The sequence below is a fragment of the Anarhichas minor genome, unplaced genomic scaffold (assembly GCF_050575085.1).
Source record: "Anarhichas minor isolate MPS153535 unplaced genomic scaffold, ASM5057508v1 ptg000028l, whole genome shotgun sequence".
Lineage (NCBI taxonomy): Eukaryota > Metazoa > Chordata > Actinopteri > Perciformes > Anarhichadidae > Anarhichas > Anarhichas minor.
The window spans coordinates 17889038-17907269 of NW_027466474.1; the positions used below are offsets into that span (position 1 = coordinate 17889038).

General features: G+C 45.2%; 1 protein-coding gene across 12 annotated transcripts; it reads left to right on the forward strand.

Annotated features, from left to right (window-relative positions):
- Positions 1–667: 667 nt before the first annotated feature.
- On the forward strand, positions 668–17448 carry LOC142962507 (centrosome and spindle pole associated protein 1-like). Of its 12 annotated transcripts, none has more exons than XM_076103035.1 (30): positions 668–783; positions 1698–1799; positions 2118–2190; positions 2396–2499; positions 2749–2814; positions 3151–3171; positions 3601–3938; positions 4037–4122; positions 4296–4392; positions 4523–4580; positions 4904–5172; positions 5786–5904; positions 6041–6161; positions 6431–6542; positions 7209–7247; positions 7581–7728; positions 7837–8001; positions 8239–8351; positions 9973–10122; positions 10233–10379; positions 10662–10775; positions 10921–10987; positions 11213–11339; positions 11533–11672; positions 11901–12008; positions 12425–12465; positions 12572–12647; positions 16297–16406; positions 16523–16673; positions 17063–17448. In XM_076103035.1, exons 1-30 carry the CDS (start codon positions 781–783, stop codon positions 17233–17235), a joined length of 3438 nt encoding a protein of 1145 aa, XP_075959150.1. In that variant the 5' UTR covers positions 668–780; the 3' UTR covers positions 17236–17448. The 12 variants fall into 12 exon arrangements, with proteins under 12 accessions (XP_075959150.1, XP_075959152.1, XP_075959155.1 ...); XM_076103037.1 differs by having other exon boundaries at positions 12587–12647; XM_076103036.1 differs by having other exon boundaries at positions 735–783; positions 1701–1799.
- The last annotated feature ends 784 nt before the right edge of the window (positions 17449–18232 follow it).

Genomic DNA, 18232 nt, shown 5'->3' on the forward strand with positions numbered 1-18232 from the left:
AAAACAGAATAGTGTTATTGCTTAATAAACAGTTTTTTTCCAAGGACCTGAATGCAACATGTGTTCCCCAAAAAGGGGATGGGGTGTTACCGCCTCTCAGTAATGAGCTGAGCCACGACTCATCAAGTTGGAGTCAAAAGACAGGTACAGTAGCACTTTGCCTTCAAAGTAAGAGCATACAATGTGTCGTGTACAGGAGAATGATTGAGATGTACAAGACATTTCTATAAAAAAATCATTACATCAAACAACTTTAGATCTGCGCCTGATTATTTCTAACTTTCAAATAATAGTGTAATTTTGTCTCAAAATCTTGTCCGTGTGACCTATTCTGGTTTGCAATTCCACCAGGTAGGATATTGCAATCGCATGAGCCAAGTTTATTGGTGGTACAATTCTTTAGAATGGAAAGCCCCGATGAAAATATTCATAAATATTAGGGCCCTGCTTTTAGAAAAGCCTGAAATAATGTTCCTGATATCCAGACGTGGATGAACAGAGATGAAAACAATGAACCGTGCATAATGTCTGAGCCTTTCTAACGCTCACAGAATATTGTATAACCAGCTGAGATATACAACAATGTAACAATGGTGTGCAGCCGGTTTTCTCACATGGGCTTTTATTTTGAGACTTAAACCCCGGAAGTAGTGCAGTATTATTATGATATATAAACTTGCTCGTGATGCTGAACTCAAACTGGACGACCAAGGCACCACTAACATTTGCAGGCTAGCAAACATTGCCTTATCCGGCAACACCATATGTTAACATCGCTCAATGGTAGGTCATGTTTACAGTAAACGAGTACAACAGGCTATTGGTAGTTACATTAGAGAGCTAACGCTAGCTGGACGAGGAGCTAGTATTTAGTTAGCTAATGTTAGCTTTCCTCATTTCTGTGTCGTTTGGCTTTACTTTGGGTTTGCCTTTCCTGAAGTTAAAGCTAACAGGCTAACTTAAGTAGCTAAGCTATATATTCCTTTAAACGGACTAAACAACCATCACCCACCCCATACAACGTGTTTAACGTATTATTTTGATATTAACAATACTTGTTATGATAGCCGCTAAGCTAATACTGTTTAGCAGGTTAATGCTATCAGTAGGCAAAAGTGACGCTATCTTGTTCATTGTGGTTGCCTGACAACGGGAAATTAAAGAAACAGTCACCGACTCGTCCGGCCCTTCACAGCGGTTAGGTCGAAGGGTTGTAGTTCATTTCCTATTTCAGATCATCGAAGCATATGACCATTATTTTGATTCCTTAAAAAAAAAATATATATATATATATAATGGCACCCAAGACACGTGGACTGACCTTTCTTGGATTCATCATATAATGCACTGCACCCCTAAAATAAACTGCAAAGTGCCTCAAAAGTACAAAATGATTAATGTTCATTCCAGCTTTGTGGTGATTGAATTGATTAGCACTGGCTTATTAGAGAGAGGAGGAACACATTAGTCACATGTAGTCTTTGCTTTGTTTACATTTGTCCCTCCTTGGCACACAGTGGAAACCCCATTCTCCAATGTCCTATTAAATATTAGTAATTAACTACCCAATTAAAATGTGCAGCCTTGAGTCTTTCACCATTTTACACTTTTTTTCATTTTTTGTCAAATGTTGCTCTTACATTATGCCAAGCATGACATTTTGTGTTCTCAGTTGTGTTTTCTGACTTTGCCCCAAGGAGATGGACGACGAGCTGGAGAAGTTCATCAGGGAGCGGAAGGCGAGAATGGCCGAGGATAAAGCCCGTTTGGAACACGACCCTCCGTACATGGAAATAAAGGTGTGTTGGAATGATGGCTGTCGGGTTATAAGCTGTGAACTGGTTCAGGAGCAGGATTGAAACCACTTCTTATACATACATTCATTTAGTCAAATTCTGCTGCATGACCTTTTGTTTAACCCCCCCGAGGTGAATCCAGTGATGGACAATATATGTTTCAGCCACTTCATTTTCTAGAACACACGAGCCAAAACAAATGACATGCAAAGGTATTGCGTGAAATGTAAATATATATGACCAGAGCACGGGGATAACCCCTTAGCAGGGATCCTGTTGTGGGTTTCTCTTAATGTATGATGTTCTGTTTTTGACTGATAGGCAAAACCCCACAGAGCCTACGAGTCCACTGCTAAGGAGAACATCCCTCCCAAGTCTATAGCACAGGAGAAAGGTACAGTTCCCCCTTCTAAACTCTTGATGATTCTTTTCATAAAGATGACCAAATCCCTGAAGTCTATCATTAACACGACCTCATGATGTGAGCAATGTTTGTCAGGGTGGATGAGTTGTTTCTTTAAAGTGTCAGTTGTCTTGTTTTGCTACAAAACCCTTCTCCTCACGTCTCTGTTAAAATATTGATGCATGTATCTCGTCAGAGGAGAGTTGCACCGTGGGTCTACCACTCGGCGTGGAGTACGAGCGGAAGAAACAGAGGCTGCAGCATGAACTCCGTATGGACTACAGGCGCTACATGGCTCAGGTGACTGTCACGGACTTGGCTGTTTACTCGTGTGTTTGGCCGTAGCAGGCGAGCTTCAAGCTCAGCTCAGGCTTTGTTTAGTTCTATTTTCACATTGGGCTTGATTGTACTGTAAGGTAGATATCACTACCGCAGAGGTCCGCAAGAAACACGAGTCGTATGAGAGAGGAAACGCAGACATAAGCTGTGATCCAGGGAAGTGTAAAAGTCACAATGTTGGAATCATGTTGGCAACATTTTATGTTCCAGAAAAAGCACTTTGGCCATGCAGAGCCTGGACCGTTAATTCGCCTCAATAATAGGAGATCCATCAAGGTAAATGTCTCTTAACGACTTAATGATGTCACTTGATTGCCAGATCATATCTTTGACCGAACAGGGTAATTATGATTTTACAAAACTGAGTGAGTTGCTGACATATCACAAATTTAATTAAGAACCTTTACTGTTTTTATCAGCCAGCTTTTTGAACGAAGGACAATAATTCCTCATTATTACTGGAGAGCAGTCGTTTGAAAGGAATGAGTGATACAGAAACGTTGTGCTAACTCCCCCTCATTCTTTATGGATAAAGATTTAATAAAAGACTGTTTCCAAAAATATACAAAATGCATGTAAGATACGATGTAAACATTGTTGATTCCCGACCAGGTGGTTCCTGTACCCCAGAAGGTACTTCAGCAGTTTGTTTCCAATGAATAAATGCAGAGATGGTATATTAGCTCAACTCATTTAAAAAAACAGAAATTACAATTTGATTACAAAAATACATTCGTCAGCTGTAACAACCATAGTCACATTTAGTCACAGAGTGAATACTAGCTACATAGCAAGCAGAGAAGTTCAAATAGTTAGCTGAAAATAATGCATGAATGGCTGCTATAATAGGCAAAAATAATGCAGAAATAGCTGAAAGCAATGCATAAATAGTCTAAATATTAGTCCAAATAATGTGAATAAATGGTTAAATTAATAGTTAAACAAAATAAGTCTCGATGACCCAACTTGACATTTCTGCTTTAAATAGTTGCTGTGGACCTGATCTAGTCCCACACAGTCTTTTTAAACAAACGTTCCCTTTTTCAATCATGTTTCCATCAGCAACACCTGCTTGAAAGCCAGACGGGCGTTCTTCCCAAACAGCACCCGCCCTCCCGGAGGGATGCAGCCACTCTCACAGAGGACAGCAGGGGACTGCACAGGGCTTTGCGTCTCGCTGAGCTGATGACCCTCTGTCCTGAGGCGGACCAGGAGCAGGCGTCAGTACTTCCCAGACACTGTGACAGGCTGGGGAAGCCTCTGGACCGGGACTCCGAGGAGGAGGAGGAGGAGGAGGAGGAATACTTTAAGGAGCTGGAACTGCTGGAAGGAAGAAGGCGCAGGCATATAGGGGTCGAGGCCAGTTATGAGAAGAGACGATCCAATAAGACCGATGGCAGGTATACGTATATTCATGTATGTTAAGAGCGTGATAAAAAAATAGCACACACTTGTTTGTCCTTATCATTTTTTTCTGTTTTTGTTTTGCTTTTCCCAGGGAGCAGAGGGAGGATCTAGTAGGCAGGGGATCGAGAGCACTGACCAACAATGAGGATGTGGAGTTTGCCACTGGCCTCAAAATAGGTTAAAGGACATTTTTACAGTGTTTTTACTTATTACAAATGACTCTGCTAATAGTCAATTTGAACATGTGTTGTTCTGTTAGGACAGTTCTTATTGTTTAGTGGAGAATGTTTTTGATTAGTTAAACTGCCATTTCATTATTTAAAAAACAAAGTGGTATTCTGTGTTTTCAGGAGCAGCCGATACAGAGGACGCCTTACAGAGGAGGAAGGAGCGCTACAGACGGGAGCTGCAGGAGCAGATCGCTGAACAGCATAGGAACAAGAAGAGGTGTGTTGTTATTGATCCATGTCCATATATATATTTTTTTTTTTACCATCCTGGCAACACTTGTGTCTTCTCAAAGTGTTCCTGAGGAGAGCCCCAGACCTCTGCTTGCTCATGCTTGTCCTTGTTGCAGGGAGAAAGATTTGGAGCTGAAAGTCACTGCAACGGGACCAAACGATCCTGAGAAACGGGTCAGTAGGCCTCACGACATCCCACTCTCATGTAACCTGTGTAAAGAGGATTGTTGGTTACTTTTGAGGTCACAGTGGGTGAATACAAATCACTGACCATTTTACGTGTTTGACCCTCCAGCTGCATCTGTAAGGACGTAATCTGTGAATGATGGTTGTGTCTCAGTTCATAGCAAACTCTTGAGTGCAGTAGTATAATGATAATTCTTATCACCAAATAGTGGCAAAAAAAACAAGCTCACGCAGAAAATACGACTAAAAGGGGAATATGAATACATGCCATATACATCAATCTCTCAATTCTGTCTAATTCCACAAATCAGCCGTACCGAATCAGACAGTTTGGTCTGTGCCGAAGAGAAACTCATCAGGCCTTGGAGCCTTCAGCAACGGGAGGGAGTGAGACCTCATCCAGAGGCCTCCCTAATAACGTGAAGATGGGTGTGCGAGTCAGAGAGACTCCTCTTCCTCCTCCCGAGCAGCCCCATGTGGCCTTCCAGTCCCCTCTGCTGGAGTACAGCTCCGCCCTGAGCCTGTCGCCCAACAGCCAGCCTGTTGGCCCCTCCTTCCCCAGAACCACGGACACTCCCAGGTACCCCTTGAATTTTAACTTCACGTTGAGCTGTAATTCTCAAGATTTCAGTCGGCGATAACCTTGGTGACAAGCGCATGGCGTTTCCTGTGACTGTGTCACAATAAAAGCCACCTTGTGTTTCCTCAAATTTAACACTGGGCTGTGGGAGAGTGAATTCTGAACAGTGAGGGTGAAATCAATTCGATAAAATTGGACATGGTAACGCTAGATTGCATGAATGTATCATTTACTTTTAATCTCCTGTGCGTGTGAATTCAGCTCGTAAATGGCGGACTCCGCCACCAACAATGGCAAATCCTACAAACGATGTTTCCTAAAACATCTAAAGAGGATAACTTGAAACTCTAGTTGTGTTATTTAAAAAAAACATTTAAGTTGCTGGCAAGTCCATTCAACATGTTATTTTTTGTTTTTTTCTGTTGTGAAAGATAAACAAATACTTTGGTCTCGTTAGTTCACCTCATACTGTGTAGCTCATATCATAAAACACAATATAGAACACCAGATACAGCCAGAAAATTAAGACCTACAGAACATTTCAGCATTTACAAAAGAGATACTGTGTTGTATAACATCATTGATTGTTTCATATTCTGCTTTGAATCTCCAGAATCCCCTTGTTTGCTCCTCATCCTCCTCCAGCCCTCAGTGAAGCCTACAGGAGCCCGTATGGAGAGCCCCATCACTACTACGGCACCAGAAACCTGCTCGACCCCAACATGGCCCACTGTAAGCACTGGTCTCCTCTGCTAAATGTAGGGAGCGGAACAACCTTCACTCTTAGTGAACATATTGGTGGAAGGCTAAACAGATGCTACGTTCAGCGCTATCGTCCACATTTTAATGTTTTAATTTCTGTGTCCAGATGGTCCCTTGTCTGTTCCTCCCGTGTCCTACTGGAACGTACCAGCAGGAGGAGCTCCGTCCAGCCACTTTGGAAACCACAGCCAGCACAGTGGCAGCAGCTTCCCTGAGCCTCCAACACAGTAAATATATCCCCCTCACTTTTTAGCTCTTTGACCTGGAAAGCAAGGTCAGGAAGTGTTCAGCAGCTAACTGTATCTGCTTTACCAACTCCCAGGCATCTTATGGTCCTGTCATCTCATTTAAATTCAACCAATTGTTCTGAAGAATATGAGCCAAAAACAATAGAGGTCAATACAGCCTCTTGTAGTCAGCCTTTCTAACCTAACAGAATGGACTTGAATAATAATAAACTTAAATATTAAATGTGATTCTGCAACTCTCCTGACAGGCCTAGCAGTGAGACGGCCCCTGTGGAGTCGCACGTCAGGGTTTTCCCCTCCGACAGATCCAGATCAACCCCGGAGAGAGTTTTGAGCTACAGGGAGGCTTTGAAACAACAGGTGGGTAAACCTTCCTACTGCCATCGTGCATTGGAATCATCACGTTCCTCTGAAACACAAGGAGCTCAGTCTGGGTGTGTAGATCTTAATGGTTGCATTATAATTACAGTATCCAAGGACATGGATGAAGTTTCCACCTCGTGCCTCTGGTTTTCTGTATGTAACGAGGCGCCCGCTGCCTGCTCATGCTCGCGGCTTTCCGTGCATGAACTTCACAAATAGCTCACTGATAAAAGCACTATTAAGAAGTCTGAAGATTTTACAAAAGATGGCAAATTAGTTTTTAAATGCTTTAGAAACAGGAATTTGATTGATGTTTAGCCAGCCAAATCGAATCGTTTACAGGATATTTAACCTTTTTATTATTATTATTATTATACATTTAATTCTTGATTTTTCCAGTTACGCTCGTTGACGTCTTGCTTCTTCACGGTACGGTTTGTTTGTCCGTCCGCCCTCTGGTGTTTCGGAGAATAATGCAAAAAGCTTTTGAACGTCAATAGTTAAAGACGGTAAAGGATTTGTACATTCATTTGTACTTCATTATGGGTTAAACCCACAATAAATGGCTGTGTATGAACAGCATCACCTTGGCTCGGCTCCTCTTTGGTTGTTCGCATGTTTCTTTGAACTCTCACTGCATCCTAGTCTGTGATATGTTGGCAGGAAGCTTCCAGCGGAGGGCGCAGCGAGCTTTACAACAAGGTAAAACAGACCTAGTTAAGACTAAAAGATCTAGTGAAAGTGGAGTCCGCCCCTTAGATCCTCATTCATTTGTAGACGGTCCACCGTAGACGTGTTGTGAGATCTCCTCCCTACTCAGCTGGTACTTTACATCCCAGTTCCCCCTCAATCCCATGGCAGCCCACTGCTCCCTATATACAGGGATGGGTCAAATGCAGAGGTCAAATTTCGTGTATATGACAATAAAAAGGGTTTCTATTTCTAGTCTAAGATGCTGCTGATAAATACTATTTCTCAGTGTTTAGAGAATAACGATGTCATTTGAGGATTCTGATAGAAAATGCTGTACTACAGATCCAGCAGCAACAGGAACAGAGGCGCGTGGAGAGGGAGGATGAGGAGCGCTACGAGGCCCAGCTGGAGGCAGACATGAAGAAGCACCAGCCGTGGGGTCGAGGTGGAGGAGGAGCCCCGCTCAGAGACAGCACTGGAAACCTGATCGGTAGGTCCCACAGTTTAGTGTCTGATTCTTAAAATACCGTGAAAGGTTTTTTTTTTTTTTTTTTGGTCCACCAATGATAAGTTCTCTCCTCCTCTTCTTGTGGACCAGCTGACCTCCACCAGATGCACAAACTGAATGTGGAGGCCTACATCAACCCGGAGCAGTGGCAGAGGAGAGCCACGGCCCGCCGAGCAGAGCTCACCGACCCCAGCGAGAGGGTCTCCGGTACTGTAGCAGAGTGCAGCAGCCACGACACTAGTGACAGGCTCTCTGGTACCGTAACCGCCTTTCTTCTCTTTGTGTTGTAGCCGTGACCGTTAGCATGTTGTTAGCATTGCAGCCTGCACTTTCCACACAGTCACACACATAGCACTGTAGAACACAAAACCTCTGTGGGGGTTTGTTCCATCTTACACCAATATACTGGTGTCCTCGGCTACTGCTCTGTCGGATTCCATTTGAAAAGAAGGTTCTTTGGTCCTACTCAAGTAGAATTTCTGTCTTTTGTAGGTTTCAGCCATGCCCAAACCCCCCAGTTCGCCAGAGGCTGTGTGTTTTCCAACCAGCCCACCCAGCACCAGCTCCATGAGCAGGACAAGTACAAAGCCTCCCTCCAACAGCAGGTACCGCTTTCATCTACTGGTGGTACCTCTACTGCCTGTGTCTTATGGGAGGCTTGTCGAGCCTTCTCCTCACTTCTGCTGGCAGCCCACCATCCGTTTTGTTATTTTGTTTCGTGCCTCAATAGAAATAAAAAAAATATATATTTTTCTGAATTAAAGTTAATGCAAGTTCTTTTAACTGGTTATGAATAAGGTTGGGTGCCGGTATGGTACCGGTTCCTATACGACCGGTATCTACCGGACCGAAATGCAACGCAGATTTCGGTGCCTCCTTTCGGTGCCTGAGCCGATTGAAATACTTTTTTGACACTACTCTGATGACTCCGTCATAGGTTAGCTAACGATAGCCTCGGTCCTCCGCTCCTCACTCATAGTATTATTACAACCGGACGAGCCGTGCGCGCTTAGAAACAAACCCTTCCATCATTCTGGCGAAGCTTCGGCCATGATTTATTAAAAAAAACAAAGAACGAGATCTGTCATACGGCTGGCAGGCTCCTGACTTCCTCTATCGACATCCGGGTACTTAGCGCTAACATGCACACCTTCTTCTTCTTCTTCTTTGAGGTGTAGTGGCGGTTGGCAAACGACGAATTGGCGCATTAGCGCCACCAACTGGTTAAATAAAATAAAATAAGTCAGGAGAGGTCGTATTTTGCAAGAGAAGGCATATATGCTCATATTTCTGCAAAATAATTGCTGAAGTTTGAAGCTGTAGTGTGTGTGTGTGTGTGTGTGTGTGTGTGTTTACCTATATTTATTAAAGTATACTGTAAACTGTTAACAGTTAATATATTGTTCATAGTTTGAAGTTAAAAAGTTTGAAGCTGTAGTTTGAAGCCAAGTGTTTTGTATTTATTTATATTTATAGTATACTTTAACAGTTAATATATTGTTCAATTTGAAGAAAATGTATCGGTTCAGGCACCGTTTAGGCACCGGTATCGTTTTAAAAGTATCGTTTTAGCACCGGTATCGGAAAAAACCCAAACGATACCCAACCCTAGTTATGAAACGGTCTCAATTTAATACTGATGCCTGTCTGTGACCAACATTAGCAAACTAGACCATCAACTAAAAGACTGTTTCTACAAACGGTAGAACAGTAGTTATTCATAATGCCAAAAAATCAGATTAAACTGTTTACGGCTCACAGACCGTGACGTTTACATGTCCACGGGCAGTGGGTGGGATGTTAGCCAGTTAAAGGGAAGCAGGAGGACTTTGTCTGTAGAGAATTTTATGGTCACAGCTGATCCTGGGGTGACATCAGCAAATAGAAAAAGGTAAGAATTGACTGATAGAGCACAAAGAAGAATTATCCTTCGTTGATCGTTTATTTGATTTCTGAAGCACCTTGCAAGAAGTGGTTTAAACAAAAGTTTATGTTGGCTAAATCAAACCTAGCAAACGCTCTGGCTGAGGTTGGATGTGGCTAACGTTAGCTCTTTGTTTGGCCATTGTATGCCTTTAATTGATCGTGAAAGTGGAGAGAGACGGGACATGTGGGGAAAAGTCAAAATCGACAAAAAAAGTAAAGTTCTGTCGAGTTTAATGTCAAAGTTGTTTGTGGGTTCTGTTGATGTACTTCATGTTGTCTATCATCTGCATTCGCTTACAGATTGATGAGAAAATGCTGAAAAAGGCAGAGGAGAGGGAACGGAGCAGACTGGAGGAGGAGAAAGAGGAGAAGAGGCTGGCGGAGCAGAGGGCTCGCATCCAGAGGGAGTTTGATGAAGAGCGAGAGAGGAAGAAACGGAAGGAAATGGAGGTGAGGCGCTAAGATAATAAAAAACAAGTCATAGGTAGGGTTTACACTTGTCTTTAATCATTTCCAATTCTCTCCCCTTTCCCTCCATCTCTCTGTTCTCCGTCTCTCAGCAAAAGGTCAAGAACGAGGAGCTGATTCAACTGGCCGAGCGGAGGAAGGAGGAACTGGAGAGGGAGAAGAATGAAGCGAAGGAGGAGGAGGAGAGGGCAGCACTGAGGAGGCAGTATGAGAGGGAGAGGCAGGCTCGGGTGGAGGAGGTTAGTTCACTGACTGCTGTGACCGAGAGGCATTCAAAGTGACCACAAGTGTCAAATGGGAAGCTGTCGAAAGTGGCAACACTTTACTTATGCAAGTGTTGCCAGTATATAAATACTTGATGCATGACTTGCATCACTCTATAATATGGATAATATAGCTGGATAATAAAACTATAGCCGTGTTTCCATTCTCATATTCTAATGCACATGTTCTAGTGTCTGATATGTACAGTAATATATTTGAAGCTTTAATGCAGCGAGTGGGCGGCTGTGTGTTCTTAGGTGTGTAGGGAGCCCTCACCACCAATCCCCACCCTGCAGAAGAGACCTGGGCTACACCAGTACACCCCCAGACCGCCCACTGTTGACAGCCAGCATTCAACAGCCCTCCTGTATGTGAGTCACACACACACACACACACACACACACACACACTCACGCCTCTGTATAACACAGGATATGTTCTCAGCTACTTCCTCCCCGGATGTGTTCTCTTTCCCTTTGGGTGTCTCTGTTCTCAACTCTTTCATGTCTCTTTCAGGAGCGCTCTTTGTCTGGTCTCCAGTCCCCTCCTGTCCCGGCTCGTAGGAACCAGCTCCGAGCTGAAGGTACTGCATCAGCCAGCGGGTTACACAATGTCACCCGAGCACAGAAGCGGTCTAAACCGAACGCTGAGACACTGCAGATTTGGCAGCGAGTTCAACGGGCAGTGCAATCATTTACTGACCGTGTCGTATTTGTGATATTCTTTGTGCTAGTTGAAGCTCAGTACTGAGAACCGGTGTAAGAAAGGAAACCACTGTTTCGGGTGTTGCCTGTGTGTGTGTTTCCAGGTGACCAGCGCGACGTGTTCAGCGAGCTGTCGGCGCTGCGTCGGCATCTTCGCAGCGAAGAGAAGAGGCTGGAGGGTCGTCTGCAGCAGGTCGACTGGGACGAGTTCGACTCTCCTCTGAGTGACAGGTCTGACCCAGCATCACGATCACTTAGTAGCACGCTACGTAACAGTTCAAGTAGACACCAAAAGTGATGGATAAATGGTAGAAATAAGTGACTTTCTGGTTAATATTGTGTCAGGATTCTGCTGTGCCATTTGAGTGGCTGATACCAATTCAGTTTGTCCACATTTGAGTGTCTTCTGTCTTTCTTTCTGCAGACATGTGGAGCGTCGCCAGGTGGACGTGTTCGACATGGCCAGGCTGCGGCTCCAGGCTCCGGTCCGACGGCCCAACTCCAGAAACACGGAGCCCAGTAACCTGCTGCGAATCCACGACTCCCTTCAGCTCAAATACTCCGGTAATACACAAGTCCTACGGTGTTCACCGTGCTCTGCCGCAAACCAGCGCCTTTAGCTGACGTGTGTGTGTGTGTGTGTGTGTGTGTGTGTGTGTGTGTGTGTGTGTGTGTGTGTGTGTGTGTGTGTGTGTGTGTGTGTGTGTGTGTGTGTGTGTGTGTGTGTGTGTGTGTGTGTGTGTGTGTGTGTGTGTGTGTGTGTGTGTGTGTGTGTGTGTGTGTGTGTGTCAGACGGCGAGTCCAGGCTGGGCTTCAGGGAGGGTCCTAAGACGGAGGAAGTGGGTGTGGCCGGCAGGAGGAGGCGGGACTACAGCAGCCGGGGGTCTACAGTCCAGGACGGTCAGAGCCATGTCCCACTTATCACTTTGCAGTAGTTTCACTTAGACATCATGTTTATCTTTTCACTGTTATCATGCTATAGTTTGTTGAGGATGAATATAGCTTCTATGTGTTCCCATCTACGCTTGATATTGACATGCGATCTGTTACTGGATAATGAACTCTAATCCGTTGGTTTTCGTATTCACACCTGGTATTAATACGTAGTCTGGTTTTCTCAGTTGGGCCCGTGTTGTGATTGGATCTCAATATGCACATTAGTCAGAGGAACTAGCCCCTGGAGGTGGTCTGGTTCACCAACATTGTGCTCCTTATTCAGATAGGATATGCAGATCACATGTTAATAAATGAGGTCTATGGTTTTTGATATTTCTCTGGTAATAAAAATAATCACATTTTAAATCCTTGTGTTGCAGATTATTGTGACCTGTCCCCGCCACGGCAGAATTGTTATCTGGTGAGTTGAACAGAAAGAATAGCGGCTGTACTTCAGCTCCAAACATTCCCTCTCAGAGATGCACCGTCACTAACGTGTAACCGTTGGAGTGGTTTGTTTAAACCAGTTGTCTGCGTTCCAGAGGAGTGTGATGGGGAGGTCTGCCAGAGGTTCCCTGCTGGACTCAGAGAGTGCTTTCATTGGTAAGACATTTTCACCGTCATTATTTGAAACGACACGTGCGACACATCTTTAATGCTATAGGTGCAGTAACGCCGGGGCTATCGGTCTTAGAGAAACCTCAGAGCTGCTACAGAACAAACATGACTTCACCAGTCTTGTTACAGCAGGATGCTGTAAGTCAAAGTCAAAGTTAATAAGAAGTATTGCTTGTGGTCTTGAGGCAGGAAGTTAAAAAAATGGATCCTTTTCAACACAATGTCATCGTCTGTATGCTTGTGATTTCATCTAAAATGAGTGCTTTTAATGTTTCTACAACTTAAGGGGATAATTAGGCTACGAGCTAACCCCAACCGACCAGCTCTACCGAGTCTTTTTCTGGCAAATTCCCGGTCACTCGTCAACAAGATCGACGAAATGAGGCTAAGGATTACGTCGCACAACATGAGCAGCTGTGTGATGGTAATTTCAGAGACTTGGCTGGACAGTACCGTTCCCAACGAAGCTATCGAGCTAGCGGGTCGAACGGTTTACCGAGGAGACAGGACTGGAGACTCTGGTAAGAGCAGAGGTGGAGGAGTGTTTATCTACGTGAACAATGACTGGTGTACAGCTACGGACATCATTGGGAAACACTGCTCCCCGGACTTAGAATACCTGGCTGTGAAATGCAGACCGTTCTATTTGCCGAGGGAACTTTCTGCCATCCTGATCACAGCTGTTTACATCCCACCACATGCTAACGCGAAGCTAGCTCTGGAGGAGCTACATAGCACTGTTAGCAACCAGCTAAACGCTCATCCGGAGGGAGCTGTGATTGTGGCGGGAGACTTCAACCACGCAGAACTAAAGACTGTGCTGCCCAAGTTCCACAGAAATGTAAGCTTCCCCACCAGAGACAAGAACACTTTGGACCAGGTGTACACCAACATCTCGGGAGCTTACAAAGCTGCACCATCTCCACACCTCGGCTTATCAGACCACCTCTCTCTGATAATGACTCCATCATATAAACCAGTAATTTGCAAAACTAGACCAGCTGTCAAAACCATTCAAGTATGGAGCAACGACACTGCTTCACTTCTGCAGGACTGCTTTGAAAGCACGGACTGGGAAGTGTTTTCACAGGGAGCTGACCTGGAGGAGTACACCTCGGCTGTCCTGCCCTACCTACACTTTTGCACTGAGACAGTAACGACCACCAAAACCATCAAAGTGTTCCCAAATCAAAAACCTTGGCTGGACAGAAACGTGCGGTTACTGCTTGGAGCAAGAGACGCTGCCTTCAGGTCTGGTGACATACCGGCCTATAAAAGTGCCCGGAGGGACCTGAAGAAGGGAATCAAAGAGGCCAAGCGCAGATACAAACAGCGCATTGAGGGAACAACGACCCCCGGAGCATGTGGAGAGGTATTAAAACCCTGACTGACTACAAGAGCAGTACCACACAGATCAGTCAGGACAGTGAACTCCCCGACACCCTGAACCGCTTCTTTGCCCGCTTTGATAGACAGCACAGCGGAGCAACAGCTGAGAAGACCCAGCCCAAGGAGGAGCAGACACTCTTCCTCCAGCACCACCAGGTGAGGTCCGCTCTGAGGAGGATCGACATCACCAAGGCAGTGGGACCGGACAAAGTGTCGGGCCGCACACTGAAGAGCTGTGCCGACCAGCTAGCAGAGGTTTTCACTAACCTCTTCAACCTCTCCCTGCAACAAGCTGCAGTCCCCACCTGCCTCAAAGCCACCACCATTGTCCCTGTCCCAAAAAAGACCGCAGTCACCTGCCTCAACGACTACCGCCCAGTTGCCCTGACCCCAGTCATCACGAAGTGCTTCGAGAGGACGATACTATCACACATCAAGGACGTCCTCCCAGCAGACCTGGACAGCCACCAGTTTGCGTACCGAGCAAACAGGTCTACGGAGGACGCGGTCTCCATCACTCTTCATACGGCCCTGTCTCACCTGGAGCACCCTAACACATACGTCAGGATGCTCTTCATTGACTTCAGCTCTGCCTTCAACACTATCATCCCCCATAAACTGGTGCATAAACTCAAAAACCTTGGACTTTCTACATCACTCTGTTCATGGATTCTGGACTTTCTCTCAAACAGACCACAGAATGTCAGGATAGGGAACCTGACATCAACAACCACCATCCTGAACACTGGTGCACCGCAGGGCTGTGTGCTCAGCCCGGCCCTCTTCACCCTCTTCACCCAGGACTGCTCCGCCACATATTCCTCCAACACAATAGTGAAGTTTGCTGACGACACCACTATGGTGGGACTCATCTCCAACAACGACGAGACACACTACAGACAGGAGGTCCAACATCTGGCTGAGTGGTGCTCGGACAACAACCTGGTCCTGAACACCACCAAGACCAAAGAAGTCATAGTGGACTTCAGGAGATCCAGGAAGACCACACCCTCTCCACTCTACATTAGTGGGGAGGAGGTGGAGAGGGTGGACAGCATCAAATTCCTGGGGCTCCACATCACTAAAGACCTCACTTGGTCCCTGAACACATCACACCTGGTCTGAGGAAGCTCAAACAAGCTGGCCTGCCCCCTGCACTTCTGGTTAACTTCTACAGAAGCGTGATCGAAAGCATCCTGTGTATGTGCTTTACTGTGTGGTATGCCAGCTGCACAGCAGAGAACAGGAGGGACCTGGCCCGTGTGGTTAGAACAGCACAGAGGATTGTGGGAGTTACCCTGCCTGACCTGGACACTGTGTATGCTGGCCGCCTCCAGAAGAAGGCCAGAAACATCTGCACAGACATCACTCACCCGGGTCACTTTGTTTGTTCCACTACCATCAGGAAGGAGATACTTGACCATCAAAACCCGGACTAACAGGCTGAGGAACAGCTTCTTCCCCAGAGCGGTTTCCTCCATCACCCCCCCACCGCCACCCACCACCCCACCCAGCTCACACCGGACAGTGCTGAAACAAACATAGTCAATAACACGACACTGTAACCAAGCACATTTTTCACTTTGAAGCCATTGATGCCTGTGCTTTATCTTGTTTTATCTTGTATATATTTATTTAATGTCTTGTTTTTAAATCGTCTTGTCTTAATGTTTTTATACACTTTTTAACTGTTGCTGCTGTACTGATGAGTCGCCAACTCAATTTCATTGTATGTTCGTACGATGACAATAAAACATCCTTATCCTTATCCTTAATTCACCACCTTCTGATGTGGTGTTGATGGTAACTGTGTTCGACTGAAGCAATAAATCCCTCAGCGCGCTGTAATGACCCAGCAGGCCGAGTTTAAAGCTCCAAAATGTGCATCCAGCGCCGTCATTTGATGTGACGGTGACGTAGTTGGAGGCGAGGTAGAGCTACAGGCTGTCTCAGCTTTGATTTGTATTCTCTGCCTCTAAAAAATAAATGCTATCCCTAAATACGTGCAGAGGACATTATGGACAAGGAGGCATTTTACTGTGTTTTGGGTGACTTAGATATTCAGCCCTATTTACGTTAATTGGCGTATACTCTCTAGCAGGAGAGCTCAGCTCAGGAATATATATATATAAAAGTCTGATTGGACTTCACATAAGTCCTCACTCAAGTTTGTGTTCTTGAGATTCCAGGTGCTCATCTTGCGTGTGCGTGTGCGTGTGCGTGTGTGTGTGTGTGTTTTTTCCAGACCCCCTAGGCGAGGCCTTCCCAGTGCGGCGCACCCCGGAGCTCGATAAAGCCCCCACGCTGTCAGCCAGGGAGAGGAGGAGGCTGTCCAAACGGCCACAGCACCCTCAGGTGGTGTAGCTGAAAACCATAACCATGTGGACTGTGAGCGACAATTAATGAACGAAGCTCCAGCTGTAAAGTTTTTTCTTTTAAGTCCTGTGTTCGTGTCCTCTGCTTGTTCTCAGGATCGAGCAGCTTCCAGCCGGCCCTTTGGCCAGCAGGACGACTACTCCGCCCTCACGGGTGACAGACGGGAAGCAGAGCCCGGTGGAGAGAGGCGGAGCCGGGACGGGTCAGGACGCCTGATGTCCCTCAGTCGCCGTAGCAACGCAGCCGGTACACCTTGAGAGATTGAGTTCAGCTGGTTACTTTATGTCGTTATTCCAGTTTTGTATGCAAATATCAGCAAAGCAGTTTTGTTTTTCCAGGAATGCGCTGGAGTATTTTATATAGATGTCTGAGTTAAAACTGTACATTAGGGCTTTAATGGGTTTCAGCAGCCCAGGGGTCATTACATCCAGCCAGTGTTCAACATGTTCAAAGGGAAGTGCTGATTCTAGTTGGACAGAGAAAAGCATCGCCGTTGCAAATCCTTCTTTTAGATATTGAGCACGATGAGTTCTGCAGTGGTCCGTGCAGGGTGACGCTTTCCTGCAGACGACTGGTTTTAAGATGAGAAGGGGGGGCCAGGTTTTGGTATTAACTGTCCCGTCTCCCTCCTCCAGGACCAGTGGATCTGTCCGACGACGGCTCCTCCCCTCCCCGCTATTCTCTTCACAGTCTCAACCACCGAGGCTCCGTGGAAACGCTCTCCACTGATCCCTGGATGCGGCCGGGAACGACGGACACACTGACATGTTTGGACCGACCGTCGAGGAGGGAACGGCTGACCACGTAGCCCCCCCCCCCCCCCTCCCGTCTGTCGACAGCTCGACTTAACATTATTTTGAAAAGAGATCATGGCTGGTTTTACCTCCTGAATGAAAAGTGATACTTGAGTGTGTATGTTAAATCGTTGTTTACGACAGAGATCCTCGATATCTGAGTGAGAACTTTGTATTCTATTTTATTAACTAAATTATGTCATATAATAAATAATATTTTAATTATATGAAGTGCGTTTTGATTCAAATTTACAAAACTTTAATCGGATCAAAGACATTACTTTTTTGATATTTTCAGATCTTAGAAAGTACGGCAGACTTCTTGCAGGTGGAGTTTTATTTTAACATCGGATCTAAAGATTTGCAAAATGTATTCATGGATTTAAGAACCCTACGTTTGCATTGAGATGAGTGAATATATTGTATCTATATAGTCTGTCTGATCAATATGAAGCTACAGCCAGCAGGTTAGTTTAGCATTAACACTGGAAACTGCAGTATTTTACCCACCAGATCAGGGAGCTTTTATATGAAGGGCCATCACTGCGCTGCATCAACCTTAAGGTTAAAATCAAGTTTAATTATGATGCAACAACAACAATTTAAATCTCCCTCGGATCTGTACATTTATCCCATTATTATAGGCAACGTGCATAGTAACATTTATAAAACAAAATTAAAAATGCTGCTGTAGTCAGGACGTTGTAATGATATGAGAGCACTTTATAAGAAGGCTATCATATGAAAACATCCACATCTTGAGTTCACATCAATAACCTAGCAACCTTCCACTAATCTTTATCAGCAAAAAAGAAAAGTACCAAATAATGCAACTACCAATAATGGCTGTGAAAGAGTTCCTTTAGCATGTGGAGGAGAGGGCACTTACTGCTCGGTTGCCATTGGTTAAGCTGCCTTTGGTTGCCTACCTCCGCACTATAGATTATTTCACATTATTTTAAATCCAGAAATAAAAACGTGACCCTTCTTCACTTGAGTAATATTCAGTAT

Excerpts from the sequence above, each read along its gene's own strand:
- LOC142962507 (XM_076103035.1), top strand. Across the intron at positions 8,352-9,972 it reads AAGCCTCCCTCCAACAGCAG|ATTGATGAGAAAATGCTGAA; the intron begins GTACCGCTTTCA and ends ATTCGCTTACAG. Across the intron at positions 16,407-16,522 it reads AACGGCCACAGCACCCTCAG|GATCGAGCAGCTTCCAGCCG; the intron begins GTGGTGTAGCTG and ends GCTTGTTCTCAG.